The sequence below is a fragment of the Phodopus roborovskii genome, unplaced genomic scaffold (genome assembly GCF_943737965.1).
Source record: "Phodopus roborovskii unplaced genomic scaffold, PHOROB, whole genome shotgun sequence".
Classification (NCBI taxonomy): domain Eukaryota; kingdom Metazoa; phylum Chordata; class Mammalia; order Rodentia; family Cricetidae; genus Phodopus; species Phodopus roborovskii.
In genome coordinates, this window is record NW_026126416.1 from 2,921,439 (window position 1) to 2,941,910 (window position 20,472).

Consider the following 20,472-nt stretch of genomic DNA (forward strand, 5'->3'; position numbering starts at 1 on the left):
CTGGGTCTCCAATGCCCGGCTTAGGAGCACGGAAGCTGAGCGAAGAATAGGGAGAAGAAGGCGGGGACCGTATGTGAGCAATCAATAGCGTAGCCCAGTTTCCCCAGGAGCTACCACCCATTCACCGTCTATGCAGCGGGCACCAGCTGGCGGCAGCATCTTTTAGGTACCGGCTTCAGTAAGGCAAAGGTAGGCTGGGTGTCCTGGAGCCCAGGGTGCACTGTGGGGCTCCAGCCTCCCTCCCCCCCACCTCCCCACCCCCCGCTGCGCCCAAGTCTGGGGATGCTCGTGGCTTTATGAGGTTCCTCGCCGCCAAATCTTCCATTAACACCTCCTCGGATTATTGAGAGGCTAGTAGGGCTGAGCGTGGCCTCAGAACCGGTGTTGGGGCACTGGCCAGAGGCTGAGCCCTCTGCCACCCCTCACACCCGCCTTTTTCGATTTGGGAAAGCATAAACAGAAAATAAAAGACAGGCGGAGGAGGCTGAAGGTCAGAGGTGAGAGATTCGGGTCAATATTGGGGAGAGAAGGGGGGGAGAAAAGGAGGGAGAGAAGGGAGGGAGGGAGGGAGGGAGGGAGAGAGAGAGAGAGAGAAAGAGAGAGAGAGCGCTAATGTTCATTCACTGCCTTATTTATTTGATTAACAGACTGGCCCGCACCCCTTACGGCCACCTCTGGCCACCACCTCTCCAAGAATCAAATTCTTGAGAGGAACGTCTGACTCTCCGGGACACCAAGGTAACAACATCCCAATACCCCACTTAGGCTCCCAATAGTGGGGAGTGCTTTTTCTGTCCCTGGAGGAGGCGGGAAGGGGGACCCGCTCTGGAGCTCCGTAAAGGAAGCTTTAGCTTGGCCATAACTGTGTGGGTCCCCAATCTTAGCAGAAAAGAGGTGGAGACTGGTACTACCGAGGAGGAGGTTCTTGGGGAGCCGAGGAGTAATGTCTACCTGACACACTAGGTTTTCTTCTGACAGTAAGACCGCGGTTAACTGCGCCGTCGACCCTCTCTCCCTCTCGGTGAGGATGCTGAACGGTACCACTTTAGAGGCAGGTGAGTTCTTGCCAGGTTCCTCGATAAGTTCCTTGCCACTGTTTTCTTTGGGAGGAAGATGGTGTGTGTGTGGGGGGGGGATAGTAATTGTCTTAAAATTGAACTTAGCTTTGGAGATTGGAAAACATTTTTGCTCAGGACTTCCCAGAACCTGGCCCCTCCGCCCATCCCCTAACCGCACCGCTTTTGGCTCTTTTCTTGAATGCCTTTGACTTTCCTGGGAGTCTAGGGTCAGGGCTGTGGACAGAGGTCAGAGTATCTTTGGGTCTGGAGAAACACAGGCGTGAGGGACCAGCGACCCTCGACGGAGCTCCTGGGGCACCTTGCAAGGCTTCAATGGAAACTAGCTTTATTCACATTTCATCATTGTTGCTCATCTCCAATCCATTGCTCTGTGTAGAATACACCATTTATTGGGGGGGGGGGTTCTGAAGGCCACTGGTACAGCAAGCTTCGAGTAAAAGGGCTTCAAGTTTCAGAAGCATGGTGTTCTACTATAGGTGGGAGTCCTGCTGGGGGTGAGGGGGAGCAAGATTGGAGAACATAGGTTTGGAGGTAGCAAGCAGTTGACGAGGGCCTTTGTGGCCGCAGGTGTTGGTGCACTAACAGGGTGTAGGCTTGCCTGGCCCTGGCCCGCTGTAGACGTCTGTTCCTCAGAGCAGCAGGCCATGGGGGCAGGGGGCGGCAGCTGGGCTGCGGCAGGCAGAGAACAGCATCGCCCAGGCCTCCCGGATGCTACTGAGGCCACAACTCTGAAGGCTCCCCTGCGTTTGTCCCGAGGAAAGCTTTTATTGATAGGGATGAGACAGAGGTGCTCTCTGAAGGACAAGGCTGGACCTGCCAGCATCACTTAGGGGAAGCGTTGCTCATAGGAAGATCTGTCTGTTCTGTTCCGAGAAAGGTTTGAGGACTCGCCGGCCATTTGCTCACCTCTAAGGGAGAGCAGCCTGGTTGTCCAAGGCCGGACTGAAAGCAGGACTCCTAGCTCCATAACACCTCTGATTTCTCTTAGCTGTCAAGACAACTAACCCCCACCCCATGGTAAAATCTAGGCAAGATCTCCAGAGTTTCGCCTTTCCAAACAACAACATTCTTAGGATCTGAAGGAATGGCCAAACTTGTGAGCATTAGATTATGGTCACCAAAATCCAGGTCTAAAGAGACTTTGAGTGTCTTATTAGCTAAATGATGAGCAATTTGCTGGGCTATTTTCTCTGATCGAGCCTAAAGCTGTGGAGCTATTTGAGCAATCATGGACATCGCTATACTTTCTCCCCTAGCCTCTGAGGAGTTAGACTAAGCCAGGGACCTCTTCCCAGGTAAGACTGCCAGAGCCCAGACAATGGCTGTTGAGTCTCCACTGCCCTCATGGGAATGCTATAATCTGGTACCCTAAATCTAACATCTTCTGTGTTATTAAAACAGAGACCCGCTCTGCTGAAGGTTGTAACAATAGCCCCATGGATAGCCACAGAACAGGAAAAAAGCACATCAGATCGCCTATGCTGGTGTGTGTGTGTGTGGGGGGGGTGGCAGCTGTACTAGGCCAGGGTTCTGTTCCTGTAATATTTCTTTGGAAAGAAGATTCCAGATCCAAATGGGCCAGACAGCCAGCACACCACGCACCTGCCCCTGTAATGTGGGCGAGGTCTTCTTCTGTGGAATTGAACTTGCTAGTTCTTTGACTTTCATGAAACATGTGCCAGTCATTGAGCCTGGATTTGGGAGAAAGAGATGCACACTTCCTGGCAAAGATGCCAGGATGCCTTCCCCATTTAAGACACATAGAGCCCTCTGAGTGAAGAGGAGGGGGTGAGATGGGCTCTTCAGCAATTTTCAGGAAGCCTAGACAAAAGGTGAGCACATTCTTGTGACATGCCTAATTCTTAGGCTGTTTTGCCCTTCTATTCCTTTCCTTCTTCTGTAAGAGGAGGGCGGGCTGGACCTATGTGGGGGCTGTTTCCCCAGAACCCCCCAAGCTCCAGCAGCCCCCTGCCCTGTTCCTACCTTTCCAAAGACTTCTGCAAGCTCAGAGCAAGAAAAACCTTGGTAGTTCACTTCTTCATGGAAGTGACCAATCCCCATGGGCCCTGGATCTTATAACTTGAGTTTTATAAGAAAGAGCAGCCCTAGCTAGGTTTCAGCTAGGAAGCTGCTTGCAGGAAATGCTTTACCCAGCTTGTCCTTATAGATGACTTAAAGGCATGTACAGAGGAAGTGGATGGATGCAAGGATAGATGGATGGATGGATGGATGGATGGATGGATGGATGGATGCAGGCTGACAAGATGTCATTGTCTAGCTCCCCTAAGGATTCTTCCCAAAGCTAAGGCTTCTTCTAAGAGGTCTTTTAAAACTTCTTCTTCGTGAAGTCTCGGTTGTTCTTGCTGTTGTTTGCTTTTGTTTTTAATGTTCTTGCTGAACGAACAGTTCAGGAGCAAACACAATAGCCAAACCCAGTTCTAAAGGGAGAAAGGATGTGGGGGAGAAACTAGGCAAAGTGGACCACGGTCTCATATTTACTTTGTGCGTCTAGCCTCCTCGGTTTAATTGAGTTCTGAATAGTTCTTTGGGTAGCCCTCCCTTCTCCTCGTCCTTGGGCAGAGTCAGTCTAACTGCTGACTTCTGTGAAGGCAATCTGCCCCTTTGTGAGAAGACCTGCTGTCTCTGGAAGGGCCCCTGCCCCACCCCACCCCCAGTCCCTCCTTGGGGTCCTTCAGTGTGTGTGCACGTGGGTTTGAAGAGCTCATTGATTTCCATCCAAAGGGGCTAATTACATTACTTATAGTAAATACCCTTCCTGCTGTCAGGTAGGGCTGCCAGAATGGGGGGGGGGTGTTTCTCCAGCTTAGTTCGCTTGATTGGCTTCATTTTTTGTGTGAAATTGTGTTTTATGAGCTGTATTCTGGTACCCAGAGGACCTTAAAAGCGTCCAGTCTGCAAATAACATCATTTTGACCGGGGGGGGGGGGAAGTGGGCAAACAGTGGATGTTTGAGTTTCATGGAAGAGGCGACGCCAAGAGCCTCTGGAAGGTGAAGTTTAGGGACAGGAAGTTAGGCTGCTACACCAGGGTGATTTCCTTCTCCTTTGCCTTCCTTCCTCTCTCTCTCTCTCTCCCTTCCATCCTTCTCTCCTTCCTGTTTAGCCCTGTTATTCCCACTCACCCTCCATTCTTTTTTTTTTTTTTTCTCCCCTTCCTCCGATACCCCTCCTCCCCAGTTTCTTCTCAGGGTTCCCTCCAGATTGGGCTAAAGCTCCACGTGGAACTTCCAGGGGTGGGGGCAGGCCTGCAGCTCTGAAGCCCCCAGAATCACGGGATAGTGGGGAAACAGGCTGGCAAGCACGAAGAAAAGGACTGGGAGCGGCCAGGCTTTCTTTCTTTCTTTTTCCTGATTAAGTTCCCGTCGCCGGTCTTCGCTCCATCATCCTAGGCGTTTTCTGTCCGTCTTGGTGAATCCAGGGTATCAGAGGATCCTGGACACTTCTTTTTAATGGGACCAGAGGGAGGGGAAGGGCAGCGCTAGCAAGAACGCAGGGCGACAGAACAATGCCATCTCTGGTGAAGAGCAGTCTACTACCCAGCCTGTTAGTTCTCACCTCCCCGCCTCCACCCTGAGCCCCTTTCACACCCACCCAAGTGTGCCGAGAGCGCTAGCGGTCGATGCCACGTCCTACCCGGCTCGGGCGCCCAGCTCACCAGAGTCCTATGCTAGGCAAGTTGACAAACTCCAAATGGGACACTAGAATCTCCACTAGTTTACCTTCAATGTAGAATTAAAGAGTCAATTCTTCCTTCTGTTGAATATCCGGGTCTACAAAACCATGCCCTGGCCTCTACACTAAAAATTAAAAAATTTCAGAATATATATATATATATATATATATAGTTGGTTTCCCCCCCTCCAAAAAAAAAAAAAAAAAAAAAAAAAAGAAGAAGAAGAAGTAATACTCGGAAAAGTAGGTTCTCCAGGCCCCCTTTCGCTTTGGAGGACGCCTGGGAGCCTGGTGGTGGCTCCTGCCCTTGGGGAGGGGAGGCGAGTAGACCACCGTCAGAAGGGGCCAGGAGGAAAGGAGCAAACTCCGCCGCGAAGAATCGCTTCTAAAACTGCGGGTTTGGTGCATGCCCGTGCCGGGTGACAGCCCTGTGAACTAGGGGTTTTAAAAGTCTGCGAACGAGAGGGAAACTCAAAGTTTGCAGCTCATCTTGGGTGTACCCTGGGCTGGGGTCTGATGAACTGGGAGCGAATGAGGCTAGCCCCTCCCTCCAGCTCCATCCAGGACTGGACAATGCGGGCTCCTTTCGCCCTTTGAAAACATGACTGTTGAGAACTCTTGGAAGGATGTGTACTTGAGTGTGTGTGTGTGTGTGTGTGTGTGTGTGTGTGTGTGTGTGTGTGTAGGCGCGCGCGTGGGGGGTGGGGGTAAGGGCCCCTTCCTCCTGCCTCCCCTCTTAGTCCCCCACCCCTTTGTAATGTTTGTCCCTGCTTGCCCATCACCAGGGAGTATGACAGGTCTTTGTTGTCTGAATAAAAATCCGTGGCAGCTCCAGGGAGAGGACTCCTCCTACTAAATTATCAAAAATGGGCTGGCTTTAGTCTCTTAACAAATTGGACACTGCTCCGGCAGGAGCAGTCCCCAACCCAACCTACAGGCACCGGGAACTTGCAGGCAGCCGGGGACCGCGGAATACAGCACTTCGTTTTCTTTCTTTGTGTTCAAAACTATATTTCTTTCTTCCTCAGATTTTGTTTTTCTCTCTCTCCTCCCCCCCCCCGTAACAACCCCCCGCGGCAGTTGCTTTCCATTAGTAACTCGATCTCTCACAGCAGTAAGATTCTCCTGCTTTCCCCTCCGTCCGCATTTGTTTGTTTTCTGCACATCTTCTGGGAGACGCCGGACCTCCCCGCCCCCCTTTCCCATCGCTTTTTTTTTTCTTTTTTTCTTTTCTTCCCGGGTCTTTCCCCTCTCAAATAGATCTATTTCCACTCCGCCGTTTTCTGCTTCCCTCTCTTGCCCCTGCGCGACTCAACGCTCCTTCACCGCGTAGCCCTGCGCGGTCCCCTACGCTTCCTCACGCGGATGAACTGAGAGCCCCGGGCGTGTGTTTATGGAAATAGTGGGGTGCCGAGCCGAAAACAATTCGTGTCCTTTCCGCCCCCCAGCCATGCTCTTCCACGGGATCTCCGGAGGCCACATCCAAGGCATCATGGAGGAGATGGAGCGCAGATCCAAGACCGAGGCCCGCCTGGCCAAAGGCACTCAGCTCAACGGCCGCGATGCGGTAAGGACCGCCCGGGCGCGGCGCTGGAGAAACTGCGAGTCTCCGGCCTGCCCAGGTTGGGGGATGGCGGGTCCCGGGGACGTCTGCTTTGGGGACGCTCGCCAGGTCTTCTCGAGAGCTGTTTGCTAGGCAAGGGTCCCTTTCCGAGTCGTCGTGTCTGGGATGCTGCGGTCCAGAACTCACCAGTCTTTGTAGCGGCTGATAGCCAGCACGCAGGACGACAGCCGGCCTTGGCCATCCCCTAACTCCAGCCTCGGGTGACTCGGCCGCCAGGCCGGATCCGCCTCCCCGAGGGCAAGCTTTAGTGTAGGTGCTAGGGGGCCGCTGGCTGGCTTGGCGTCTGCGACAGGCTGGAGCCCTGGGGCCCCAGTCTCTGGGATGGGAAGACCAGACCTTAGGAGTAGACCCAGGCGCGCTGGTCCGTTTCCAATTTCTTGGAACATTCGGAACTCAGCGCCGGAATCCAGAGATTGCTAGGGCTTCTGGCATGCCGGTTCAGCTACCCTAGTCACAAAATTGCGTCTCTCTCTCTCTCTCTCTCTCTCTCTCTCTCTGTCTGTCTGTCTGTCTCTGTCTCTATGAGGAGGGTGCCTTGTGTAGCACGAAATCGAATAAAAAAAAAAAACCGACAAGGTCTAAAAGCAGGAACATGAACTCTACTAACCCGAGAGAAGCAATCAGTCACAACTGCCTGTTACTTTTTGTAATGGCAGTTATGTCTCCGTGAAATTAACAGTAACTTAAGTATTTTCCCCTTCCACTTGTGGAATGGAAGGAGAAATGTAGAGGTCGGAGGAAATGATTCTTGGCCAACAGTGCTGTCTAGATCTCTCTTATCACTGCGGGGACTGTAGCTCAAACTAAACCGAGACGTTTCTAGCGAGGTTTGGGGTCTTAAATAGCCCACTATCATCATTTGTACCATTAATTCAGTGAGAACCCACCGTCCGAGTAAAAGGCAAAACTTAACCTTCCCGTGCCGCCAAAATGTATTAGGGGGAAGCCGGGGCTATTTCTGTTAATCTGCGGAAAGAATCCAGCCAGTAACGGCTTCCCGTCTTTCGTGGCTATTTTACTTAAAAATAAAAAGCAGCAACCAAATTCGACTGGGTTCCTTAAAGTGAGTTTTACTGCCCTAGCTAGCCTCAGTTGGGACCTAGGTGGGGAGCTTAATTTGGGGATCAAATTTTCAAGAGAAAGACATATGTTGTTTATGCCGGCTAGAGAAAAGAGCGAGTAAACAGAAAAGACTAGGTGGGGGTCTTTCTTTCGGGATAGACACTTCACTTCCTTAAGGGAACCGGGCAACGGCCTTGAACTCACAGAATAGCAACATCTGCTAAGCACGTCTGAATCACAACAATGCCGGCCAAATTAACTTCGCCTATTAAAATTCAGAAAAGTAGACTTATAGCGTTGTTTGTGTAAAAAGAAAATCCGCATGCTTCAGAATTCCTTCCACTTCTCAGTAACAACTCTGTTGTTTTTATTTTGTGTATTGTTTTGAAAAACCACACGCACAAAAAATTTACCCTTAGCTATTCTATTTCTGGAACGCTTATCAAAACATTCTCTAGGCTCTAAAAGTCTGGTTGCTTTTAGGGTCTCAGGGTCTGGAAGGCTGGGACTCTGGTCTAGGCAAGCCCCTCAGAAAGGGAACTAACTGGTCGTTGGAAAGGGAGTAACTGGGAATGTTTCCTCCAAGCTTGCTTTTGTGTGTTTGTGGCCCCTGGTGTGAAGGGCTCCAGCTCTGCCGCCGGGGACTCGTTCTTCCAAAAAAGCATCCCGGGTTGTGCGGCAGCGCCCCGCGGCCCCCATCAGCCTTGCCCCGTGCGCTTGCTTCACAGGGCATGCCCCCGCTCAGCCCGGAGAAGCCTGCTCTGTGCGCCGGCTGCGGGGGCAAGATCTCCGACAGGTACTATCTGCTGGCCGTAGACAAACAGTGGCACCTGAGGTGCCTGAAGTGCTGTGAATGTAAGCTGGCGCTGGAGTCTGAGCTCACCTGCTTTGCCAAGGACGGCAGCATTTACTGCAAAGAGGATTACTACAGGTACTCCCACCCTCCCCCACCCACACACCCCTTCTAACCCCAGGCACCTGGCGGAGTCGCCCGCGGGAATCCGGAGTTGCTTCTCCGTCCCCCCCCCACCCCTTTTTGTTTGTTTGTTTTGCCCGTGTAGGGTTCAATTATTTCTGAGATGGGGAAATTCATTACATATGCCTGAAAGCTGTGTGCATCCCATCGGTGAGGATGGGCTAGAAGAATCCAAAGGAGTAGAGATTTATTTATTTTTTTAAAATCAGGTTTCCCAGCTCGGCCCAGTGATCTTGGAGAAGAGTAATGAATGACAGGTCTCTGGCGAACAAGACCCTTGCTCTGTTTTGTTTTGTTGGTCCCCCTTAAAGTGAGTCGGTCAACTTCCCTATCTGCCCGGGGCAGCGGCAAGCCAGTGGATGACAATGGTCCTGTAAATGACTATGAGAAAGTCATACAGGCTACTGCTTCTTCAGCCAGAACCAGACTGAAGAAAACAAAACAAAACAAACAAACAAACAAACAAAAAAACCCCAACAGAACAAAACAAAAGCCAAGCAAACAACAACAAAATCCGCAGGTTGGGAAAGGTTTGAGCGCGTGGAAGTGACCTAGCTGCCCTCTAAGCAGAAGTAGGAGGGCGCTGAAAGAGTAGTCTTTCCTCCGCTGCATTGCCAGTTTCCAGGATAGCCTGGGGCACATAGTGATCCTGTTTTGTCATCCCGCAAGGCCGGGCTTTTCATTTGGCGTTGCAACTTAATAATTTCTTTCAATGGCGCTATGAGTTGGCCAGTTCAGGGTTTTATTGATTTGCTTAAAAACAAAAATACATTGGAGCTACGTTCTTGGTTCTTTCGACTTTCATGTAAGGATGCGTTTGTTCCAGTTCACCTGAATAGGTCACTGTGCAAATAAAGCTGATATCCAAAGTGGCCCTCAGCCAGCGCTCCCAAGTGAATCTTTGGCCCCTGCAGTCTAAGCCCCTGCGTTGCGCTGCGAATGGGAGCTAGGTCCTCCTTGCGCCAGCTGGAGCCCTGACTCTCCTTTTTTGCTTCCAGAAGGTTCTCTGTGCAGAGATGTGCCCGCTGCCACCTTGGCATTTCTGCCTCTGAGATGGTCATGCGCGCCCGAGACTCTGTCTACCACCTGAGTTGTTTCACCTGCGCCACTTGCAACAAGACCCTGACCACGGGCGACCATTTCGGCATGAAGGACAGCCTGGTGTACTGCCGGGCACACTTCGAGACCCTCTTGCAAGGGGAGTATCCACCTCAGCTGAGCTACACGGAGCTGGCAGCCAAGGGCGGAGGCTTGGCTTTGCCTTACTTCAATGGCGCAGGCACGGTGCAGAAGGGGCGGCCCCGGAAGCGGAAGAGCCCAGCTCTGGGAGTCGACATCGTGAATTACAACTCAGGTGGGCCCCCAAACCTTACCCTGTCTCCTCCCCCCCCCCCCCCGACAGCTCCGAATTCACGTGCTGGAGGAGGACTTAGTAGAGCCGGTTCTGCTCCCAGACCCCATGGCCAAGACTGCTCCCAGACCCACAACAGACCTGACCAATTCCACTGTCACTGTAGTGACCCACAACCCCCTCTGAGACTGAGGAAGAGAAAGGACAGAAGAAGTAAAGGAGGTGGAAAGGGAGAGAGGATGGGCTATTGGTTATTGAACTTGTGGAGGAAAAAAAAATTTATAACCGAGGGGCTGTAGTGACTTCCCCCAAACAGGCAAAGCCAAATCCTTGTTGCCCATTAGTTAATGAGCCCATTAGTTTCTGGCTCTCAGTTGGAGCAAAACAGCCCCAGGGCAATTCCTTTGTTGGAGCCAAATTATAGATCCTGGAGGAGGTTTTCCTAAATAGTTAATGGGGGAAAGAGAGAGACTTCAGAGCCCCCGCTCCACTCTGTCTGGAGGGGGCAGAGGCTGTGGTCACCAGCCCAAAGTTAATCAACATAGTTGGCAAGGGTATTGAAAAACTGAATCTCTGATCGTGGCAAAGGGTGAGTGTAGGGCTGGACTCACTCTGCACAGCTGGGACAGCTTTGCCTCTGGAGTCAGGGTATTTACACAGCCTCCTGATTCCCTGTTTGATAGGTCACCAGGGTCCTCTAGACCTCAGATAACCAGACAAATCTCTTGGTCAAGTCCACTGGGGTGGCTCAGTGCTGTCTCAGGTTGCTTGTCTGCCAGTCAAAACAAAGTGCAGGCAACAGCCCCCAAAGACTTCCTTGTTCTGGAGGATATACCCATCATTATCATCTACTTCAGACCCATGCATCAGTTTCCTATTGTGGATAGCCTGTCCCCACCACCCATCCTCGAGGTCAGGCTATTAGCAGACCCCAAAGACCTGATGAGCTCTTAGAGTAAGCACAGAGAGAAAGGTTCCAGAAAACCCAGGCTGATTTTGAGTAGCCTAAGGATGGCTCTGATGTCCCAGTGCCCTGGCCCAAATGGCTTTGGGAACTCAGCCCATAGGGGACTTGGGCTTCTGGAAGTCACACACTGGCTAAGTGCAAGTATCCAGTACTTAGCATCTTCCAGTTTTCAGTGTCTGGTTTGACTTGTAGCTCAATGATAGGGGGACAATACCTTAGTTAAATGATCTGACCTGAGAGTTCTGCTTGGATTCCATAGTTTTCAGGTGGTCCTGGGAGCGAGAGCTGTGCTGTGCTAGGTTATTTCCAGGGATTCTTTTCCAAATTTAGAGGAATCCCATCTGGGTCTGGGACGACACAGAGAGATGGCATCTCAGAGAAAAAAGAGGGTTGTGTCTGTCTCTACCGAATTCACATCTGGGCAGCTGCTGGACCAAGGGAGTAGGGCCATCATGGAGGCTGAGGGCAGGTCTGTGTCTGGTACCAGCACAGCTCAGGGGTTGGCCAAGGGCACAGCTGCTTTGCCTGGCTGCACCCTGCCCCCGCGCCCCTGCTAAGCTACAGCAGGGCTTTGCCTAGGGTCCAATTGCCAGACAGGCAGAACACTAATTGTCCTTTATTAATAGAAGATGACATTGGAATTTCCAGCCACTCACCAAGACCTGTCCATCCTACTGAGAGAGGAGAGGAAGAGAGAGGAGAGGGGGAAAGGGAACCAGGAATGGGAAGGCGAGGAAGGGAACCAGGGTTTTATACCACTAGCGAGAGAGAATGATGCCGGCATCCCATGGAATCCATAGGGGTGGGGGTTTCTCATTAAACTGAGAGCAAGCTCGGCTGTGCCTTGTTTTATTTAATCTCATTAGCTAAATTTGGTTTTGCCTTGCATCTTTACGTTAGATGGATCTGAGAATCTTTCAGAATAATAGGATTTAGCTGCTCTTTGTTTTTATTTTTCTGAAGACAAATAGAGAAGGAACAAAAACCGCTGTTTTGATTCTCTGTCTGTTCCTTAGTCTCTGAGTACATTGTCCTGTTCCTGGACAGCAGAAAAGTGGCCCAGGCTGCCCAGTCTACTGCAGCTTCCTAACACCCACAACCCTTTCCTGGATGTCCCCAGAGGCACAAGCAGATTGTATGCATGTCTTTCAGATGAGGTGAAGATCACCTGGTGGTGGTGGGGAGCTGGTTTAAAGTAATCTAAGCAAAATCACCCTTACTTACAGAAAAACGTTTATGATTCTAATGGCAGCTGGTCACACAGTCAGATGGAGCAGGGATGGGGTGGGGTGGGGTGGGGTGAGGTGGGTGGGTCAACAAGTTTAAAACATTGAAATACAGAACATACAAATCCCCCACGGTTTGAGGTCATTGGTTTTTTTTTGTTTGTTTGTTTTTGTTTTTTTTTTGTTTGTTTTTGCTTTTAGCATTCTTTTGGATTTCTATCGCCATTTCTGCTGAAATGTAAAGCTTCACAAAGAACAGCATTAATGGGATCCAAATAAGCTCATACAATGAGTTTTAGAAAACATGTACACAAAACATGCTCCATGATCCAAAGACTGCCAGAGGACCCACAAAAGTTGGCAGAGATCAGTTAGTGGTTAAGGACCACGTCTTTCTACTTATTCATCACATTATTCAGGCTGATATTCTTTTGGGAAAGTCGTAGGCAATTTATCTAAAATGTTGGATCGACTGAAAATAAAGCCCATCACAGGTGAGAGGATTCAGCCTAGGGTAGACAAGTCCTATTTGGATAATTGACCATTAATTAAGAAACTGTTTTTTTTTTTTTTTTTTTGTTTTGTTTTGTTTTTTTTTTGTGCTACTTCTTACCTCCCCCCAGGTTCTTTCTTCTAAATGTGCAAAATTCTTTCTTGTTAAATTAGCCTGGCACTGACCCCTAGTGGTCTCCCAGGAATTAGTTAATTCTCAGAAGGTTCTGAACCCTTCAGAAAAGAAACTCACTCCATTTAGGTAGGTGACCATCTCACAAGCAACCGAATGTAAGTAAACCAGTTAGCTCTTTTGTTAACTCCAGTAACCACAGATGTGGAGTTTCAGGTGGAGATTTTAAGCGATTGAGAGAGAGTTATTTGTTCTTCTAATTCAGGGGGAAATATCCTTAAATTTCCATAAAGCTAAACACAAGTAGTTTAGGGTAAGATGACGTATTGTGGCAGAAATAGGTTTCTCTACCAAGTTGTGTAATGTAGGTGCAAACATAGCCCCATGAGACTCATATATTGTAAGAAAGCCCTGATCTCCATGCTCTTACACACGGAATTGCTAGGCGGCAAACCCAACAATTCTTCCTAATACACTAAACTGCCAAATGCAGAGTACATATTTAGAAAAGCAACTTACTCAGATCTCATTTTTCCTTCCAGTCATTTCACATGATAAACAGCTAGATAGCTACGTTGGGAATCATATTCATTTCTAGGAAACGTATCTGTGGGAGAGGCGGCACTAAGTAAGTGGATCCTGAAGTGGAGGCTTTTTGGAATAACTGATGTGTTGTTCAGGAGAAGTTGCTCACATAGGCGAGGCATGCTATCTAATTTGAAAAAGCTTCCAACGACGACTACCGAATGTGCTTCCTTGAGCTGAGGGTATATTTGCAATGTGCCTGTGAAATATGGCTCAGTTTACTGGAAATAACATAGTTTTATAGTCAAGAGATGCTGTTTCACCCACTTGAGGATCTGGAAACCCTATTCTGCAGACTATTTGAAGTTGACATATCCCCCCCCCCCACTGGGATGAATTAGGGGAAAATGTAAATACATTCTCTCTGTTATCTGTGGGTATATGTTTCCATTCTAGCAGGCTCAGCAGCTTAAAATCAAAGTTTGACAGTATATATCTGACTTGGGCACCATCCCAAGTCCCATTTGACTTTGTATTAATAGGCACTTCTAATTTTCCTAGTGGACAAAAGGCTTCAAGAGCATACTTGTTGAGTTTATGGCCTTGTTTTTGACTTGGGAAATCCGAAGGAGGATATGATAACAGCCCTTTCCCCCAGAGAACTCCCAGACACCTGCTCTTTTGTCTGTTAGGATACACAAAACTTCATAGTTCTTCATTTTATTATATTTAGGATCATTTCTCATTAAATGAGTTTTGCTCGCAGTAGGTGTCCTGATTGATGACCACAAAATTGCATATATGCTGATTTCTGAGCACATATATGGGTATCCACATACTGATTTGCTAAAAAAGAGGGGAAAAAAATCTGAAATTCTAACCAGAGCCAGGCAAGAGAGGGGAAACATTAAGAGATGTCTCACTTCTTTCAAGATTCAAGCTTTTCCTTCAGAATGACATGATCAAGTCGGTTTTAAATAGCACACAGTAAGTAGCACAGGATGGCCAGATGGGAAAATAAATACATCAGGTGAATATATGAAATTCGGGTCTAAAGAACCAAAGACAGCTATGTCCCTGAATTGCAGAGGGGAGCAAGTTAGTGTTTAGTAAAATGTTTTCGTATTGTCGTCATGTCTTGTGCAGAGCCAGGAAATGGCTTTAAATATGATGAACTTTTTATACCTCGAGGATGAAGACTTTTCACTAGTTAAAAGACTGACTCCTCTTGTCCTTGGTACCGAGGAGGGTTTTGCAAGAGCTGAGAAGATACTGCCTTCCCTCTTACGACACAGCTCCTGCCTGACTCACACATCCACCACACAGGGGACCAAACTGGGTAGTCTCTGCTTGTCTCAACAGTGAGCTGTGGGGAGTGCTTCAGGCATGAGTGAATGAGAAGGCTGGTATCATTTTCCTTCAGGAATATTTATTAGAACAACTCCAAGCAGAGCTCAAGCTAACCAGTTATAGCTGAAACTCTTCAAATACAGTGTTCCTATGATTCTCTAAGACATTCAAAAACACACGTCATTTTCTCGTGCCTCGTCATTTTCCAACCACATTCTTTTTCCTGCTTGAGAAAGCCCCACAGATGCAAGAATAGCTTTAGATTATGCCTTAGTTTCCTGTCTTTCTCTCTCTCCGCCCCCTTCTGTGTACATGCACTGTGCTGTTGGATAACTTGAAACTTGAGACCTGTCATACATGTTTTCCACATTCCTCATGACAAAGAACAGTGCCTTGACACAGTACATGGTGATCCAGAAACATTCAAAATGTCACCAAGACCGTGTGCGCATGGACACCTGGGTGCAGGTCCACAGATCCACATAAGCCATCAGCAATGGGCTTCTGTTTATTCTTTGTCTTTTTTCCCCCTCTTCTTCTGAGGCCACTGTTACTCCCTTCATTTCCTGGAGCATCAAGCAGAGAGAAAAGGTCTTAGCTTATATCTTCTATTAATGGAAACCAGCTGTATCCAAATAGCCCAGGTCAGCTGACTGTAACCATTGCCTTCTTGATTAGACTATCACTCACCATTGGGTTCACAGCCTTTTATCACACACCCTACCGTCGTTTAAGCTAATGTAGAAGTTTCCACTGAGAAGCTGTTTGTTCACTGTTGGCGCAACAGGTTGTAATGAGAACGAGGCAGATCACTTGGACCGGGACCAGCAGCCTTATCCACCTTCACAGAAGACCAAACGCATGCGGACTTCCTTCAAGCATCACCAGCTCCGGACCATGAAATCCTACTTTGCCATCAACCACAACCCGGATGCCAAGGACCTCAAACAGCTTGCTCAGAAAACAGGCCTGACCAAAAGAGTTTTGCAGGTAAGACATGTCCATAGATGGCTTTGTCTCTTCCCATCCCCCTCGACGGTGACTTACTTAGTTCTCTTCCCTAACCACCTGGAGATGGAGGTTTCCTATTCTGCTTCCTAGCAGTCTCCTTCCGTAGTTATCTTCCTACAGGGGCTTCCTGGAGGGTACTCAAGGAGGCATCCAGGATTCACACTCTCCCTAAGGATGGAGAGTTGGGCTCCCAAGCTCCATTGCTGTGTATGTGGCATTGGTTTTATTTAAACGAGTGTTGCCTGTAGAGAAGTCCACTCACATGGGGTTTAGTGTACTAAGTTTCTAAGCATCTGGTGTCCCGTGTCTACAAACTTTCGGCATCCCACTCATGTGGGGACCTTCCAAATCCAGGTGGCCCGCCCCCAGCTCTTGAATAGTCCAAGGTAAGGTTGATATCTCAGCAAGCAGTTGGATCAAGAAGTTTTCCATTTTTCCGAGCTGTTGTCACGAATCCAGAGTTCTTTCCGGGTGTTGGATTGTTCCCCGAGACTTAGAGTAAGGGTTACAAAACGACCCAAGGTTGCTGTGAGTGACCTGTGATCTGTCCCCGCCTCAATGACAAGTGGCAGATATTTTCTGTTCTCTGGCTGTTTGGGGGTCTGCATCTGGGAAGAATATTACTGTCTGTAGTAGAAGCCATTTGTCAAGCGTCAGGGTAGCAAACAGCTTTAACATCTGCTGGTGTTCCTTCGTGTGAGTAGCCCCTACTCTGAGACACCCCCATCCTCCCCTGCTCTTTTGAGGGATGGCGTTATTTTCCCTAGCCCCCATGACTTTATTTTCATGTTTTCTCTGCTTCAGCAACAGTTACTCCCAAGTGACACATTTAATGCAGGAATATATGTAGAGTTAAGAGAGAATAATTCTTATTACATGCATTTTGTCTATTTTGAAAGAAGTAGAAAAAAGACCATTTTCTTTCCAAGAAAAAAAAAATGATATTTTTTTAAAAGAGAAATAGAGGAAAGAGAAGGAAAAAGGAAAAAAAAAAATAAAGAGGAAAAAAGGAAGAGAGAGAAAAGAACTTAAAAAAAAAAAATCGATAAAGAAATCAATTGGGATTGGTTTGCAGGTTTGGTTCCAAAACGCACGAGCCAAATTCAGAAGGAACCTTTTGCGGCAGGAGACTGGGGGTGTCGATAAAGCTGACGGCACGTCGCTTCCGGCCCCGCCCTCAGCAGACAGCGGCGCTCTCTCTCCACCCGGCACTGCGACCACTTTAACAGACCTGACCAATCCCACTGTTACTGTAGTGACGTCTGTGACCTCTAACATGGACAGCCACGAATCGGGAAGCCCCTCACAAACTACCTTAACGAACCTTTTCTAACATTGGTTTTTTTTCTTTTTCTTTTTAATTTTTTTATTTTTAAAGGATTCTTCCTCTTTTTGTTATTATTCTAATATTATTATTTTATTATTTACCAGACTTTTTTTTTCCCTTCTCCTAACCCACGAGATATCTGGGGGAATAAATAAAATAGCAGCTTGGTGTGTAGCATCTACACCACTTGGCTATGAGTTTACAGTGTTATTGCTTTTAAGTGAACGTATTTTGTCTACAAGGTGTATTAGATCTTTTTTCTTTAATCAGGTTATTTTTTGTTTTGTTTTGTTTTGTTTTTTCTCGTTTTTTCTCAGTTGGTAGGGGGAGATTTTGAATCATTCTATCAAGTGCCTCTTAAAATTGTATGTTACTTATTTCCAGAATTTCAAAGGGATAAAAATGGATGGTATAATGATGGGCAAATCATATTCCCGTTTCTGTGATCAAGTTATTAATGAATCAGACACTGTTGATTGTTTTTTTAAATCTTACAATTTAAAATTTTCTTATTAAAAAATTAAAAACAAAAGTACTGTTACTGTTTTTTTTTTCTTTTAACCTGAACTATTAATTCAAGTGAGGGATATGATTAAAGGAAACATTAACATAAATTTTAAATAGCAAAGGTTAACTGGGTGGGAAGTCTAGCTCAGGAATGTAACTTTTCCTGCTGTTAGGGGTTTACACCCCCCACACCACTTTTTACTGTTTTTCAAATTAAAAACAAAAACCAAAATTTAAACTTCTTGTGCATCCATGGAAATTACATTTAAAATATGGGATTTTGTATTTTGGCCTCCTACATTTAAAAAAAAAAAAAGTGAGAAAGAGAATATGCTTTTTAGCCAGTGTCTGAAACTGTTATTTTTTTTTTTTAAATTTAAACTGTTTTTCCCCCCTAGAGAAATGGAAATAAGCAAAATACAATTTTTTAAGAAGTAAAAAAATTGGCATAATATAATTAATAATTATTGGCTCCAGCTGTACCATGATATTGTATCTGCCATTCTACATAATGTCCTTTTTTTGTTTTGTTTTGTTTTTAAGCAACTTAGTAAACTAATACCAACAATGAGAATTACTTGGTTTTTCTTTATTTTATTTTGGCACGGGTTGATTTATGTATAAAAGTCTTTTTAATATTACAGATGTGAAGTTATGAATCTTAAAGTAGATAAACTCAGAAGCCTAGTGGATGCTCATCTGAATATATTTCCTAGTTTACAGCAGGTTTTTTTTTTTTTCCTTTTAATTTAAGATGAAATCTTAATGGTCTGGGCAGTGGTGAATGTTCAACTATCTGCTTCTGTTGTAGTTAAAAAAAAAGAAAAACAACAAAACAAAACAAATAGATTGTGGATTTCCTAAAATAATAAAGAAGTCAAGATCTATGTCTTGCTTTAGTGGATTGTTAAAGAATGACTTTGCACATACTGTCCACTTTTTTGCACCCCTTCAATCTCCTCTGGTGGTCGAAGTGGCTATTTAATAGATTTTAAACGTGCCCTTCTGGCTGTATAAATGTGTGGTTACATATCGACAGTTCACTGCCCACATTAAAGTGCATTATTGTAACTTTTGCTCAGGGTCTTTAGAAAATTAGCACAGAAAGTAGCTTATTTTTTAAAAAAAAAGATGATGGGAGAGAAGTTAACACTGTAACAGAAGAAAAGTGTGATTGCCATTATATATTTAGCAAGTGTGGTCATCTTCTATGGAGCTTAAATCTTGACTTTTCATATTTCTCTTAACATTTTGGGCATTTACCACTAACCAGACCAAACAACCTTGTTAAGGCTGAGATCTTATTAACACACTTTTACAGGTAAAATATCGATACTTAGAAATTTTGTTCTTTGACAGAACAATAAATGGTACTACAGATCTACTTTATTAAGTAGACTAATTATAACTCAGTTCTCCTATGTGCCTTATGATATAACTTGGAAATAAGTTTGTGAAAAATCAGGATATATGTGTTGTCTGTTAAATTAACTGTTTTAAGCCCTTTTGACACCTCGCTAGTTTTGTACTGTCTTACCTCTTATTTCTGAAACTCTTTTTATGGTGTATCCTGTTAGAGGGGACAAACATGTCATAGAAAGCAGTTGTGCACTCCTTCAAATATAGTTGATAAATTCAATAATCCTATATATTGACCTTCGTGTTTATAGTACAGTAAGTGGTCTAGCAAAATTGTCCATGTTCCTTTGTTTATTGATAAATGCATTGTATAGAAACTATTTCCCCTAAATATTTATGGACCAAACAATTGTGATATATCCTATTAAATTTGTGTGAATAAAACATTTTGAATCTAAGGAGTTTTATTTCCCATCAGTTTTACTTGTATTAGTATATTTTCAATATCTGTCTGTAAAAGCTAAGAAACAGCAGCAAAATTAAAAAAATTCAAAGAGAAATGGTTCTTAGGCTTCCAAACTTCTGATTCATATTAAATACACACACCATTGTATATAAAATGTGATTAAATCTCGAATTACCATTAAATATTCTTGTTTATAATAAAAGTCATGCCCCACTGATTTGACTCAGTTCAATTTTTAGAATAAAAATAAAGTAGCAGATCTGTAGTTGCATGAAAAGAAACCTTAAAGATGATTAAGATTTAATATCAGGTCTGTTGAGCACAAGTGGGTAGGATATTTGTAAATCTAAATAGAAATTGCAGACCCCTAAAAGCCAAGTTGCTCTGTAGTTAATAAATTGTCACTATGATTTTTTTTCAGGGAGAACAAATCTTGGGGCATTACAGCCAAACATCCCGACGTTTGAAAATTCCCTAAAGTATTAAAAGAAGGGGAAAAGTTTGATCGGAAATCCACTGCAGTGAAGACAAAGACACTATTAGGTTATGATAATCATACATTTAAAAGTTTATTCAACCAAAAGAAAGAGAGAGAGAGAGAGAGAGAGAGAGAGAGTGACTTGTGTCATTTATTGAATGTTAACCAAACCTCTGTTCTTTATGATGTCTGGCACAAATGAAAGCATAACACCACGTGGTTTAATAAAAAAAGCGAGATAAACCATGTAGAGAACCAGAGCAACCTGGCAATAATACGCCCTCCCTACATTTGGAGAAAACTATTATTGAAACAATTGCACACATTTGTCAAGCACAGTAACTGTAAAATAAAAGACCAAAAAAAAAAAAAAAAAAAAAAAAAAAAAAAAAAAAAGAAAAAAAAAAAAAAAAAAAAAAAAAACAAACTATCCATTTCACCTGCTTGCTAATGTGTACTTAATGTCATTTTCTAATTGTAAATTCAAAGAATAACTTTCAATCAGTGACAGGAGCACAGGCACCGGACCCGGTGATTTTAGTGCGATTGTCTATACTTCCTTTCTAAACAGAAGGCTGTGCATGCACTTTCGAATCCGTCACCTCTAGTGTACATCTCTGTAATGATGACTTTGCTGTTTCCTGTATGATAAATAGATTTCATTAATAAACATTTTATCTGATGCAAACATAGTTAACTTTATGTTAAGCACACATTGTTGAAATTAATTTTTGAGCACTGTCTTAAAGAGTCAGGATAGCACACTTGCAGTGTGGTTATGCCCAAAGTGGGGAGTGGGGGTGGGGAGTGGGGGGGCAGACTAGAAAGTTAGATGAAATTATTTAGT

General features: G+C 45.7%; 1 protein-coding gene across 5 annotated transcripts; it reads left to right on the forward strand.

Annotated features, from left to right (window-relative positions):
• The first annotated feature begins 977 nt into the window (after positions 1 to 977).
• Lhx9 (LIM homeobox 9) lies at positions 978 to 19,973 on the forward strand. 5 transcript variants are annotated; one of them, XM_051183185.1, is made up of 6 exons: positions 978 to 1,055; positions 6,220 to 6,338; positions 8,186 to 8,388; positions 9,432 to 9,787; positions 15,265 to 15,467; positions 19,569 to 19,973. In XM_051183185.1, the coding sequence occupies exons 1-6, from the start codon at positions 1,028 to 1,030 to the stop codon at positions 19,623 to 19,625; spliced, it is 966 nt and encodes a 321-aa protein (XP_051039142.1). In that variant the 5' UTR covers positions 978 to 1,027; the 3' UTR covers positions 19,626 to 19,973. The 5 variants fall into 5 exon arrangements, with proteins under 5 accessions (XP_051039142.1, XP_051039140.1, XP_051039141.1 ...); XM_051183183.1 differs by lacking the exon at positions 19,569 to 19,973 and adding an exon at positions 16,564 to 16,929; XM_051183184.1 differs by lacking the exon at positions 978 to 1,055 and having other exon boundaries at positions 6,080 to 6,338.
• Positions 19,974 to 20,472: the final 499 nt, after the last annotated feature.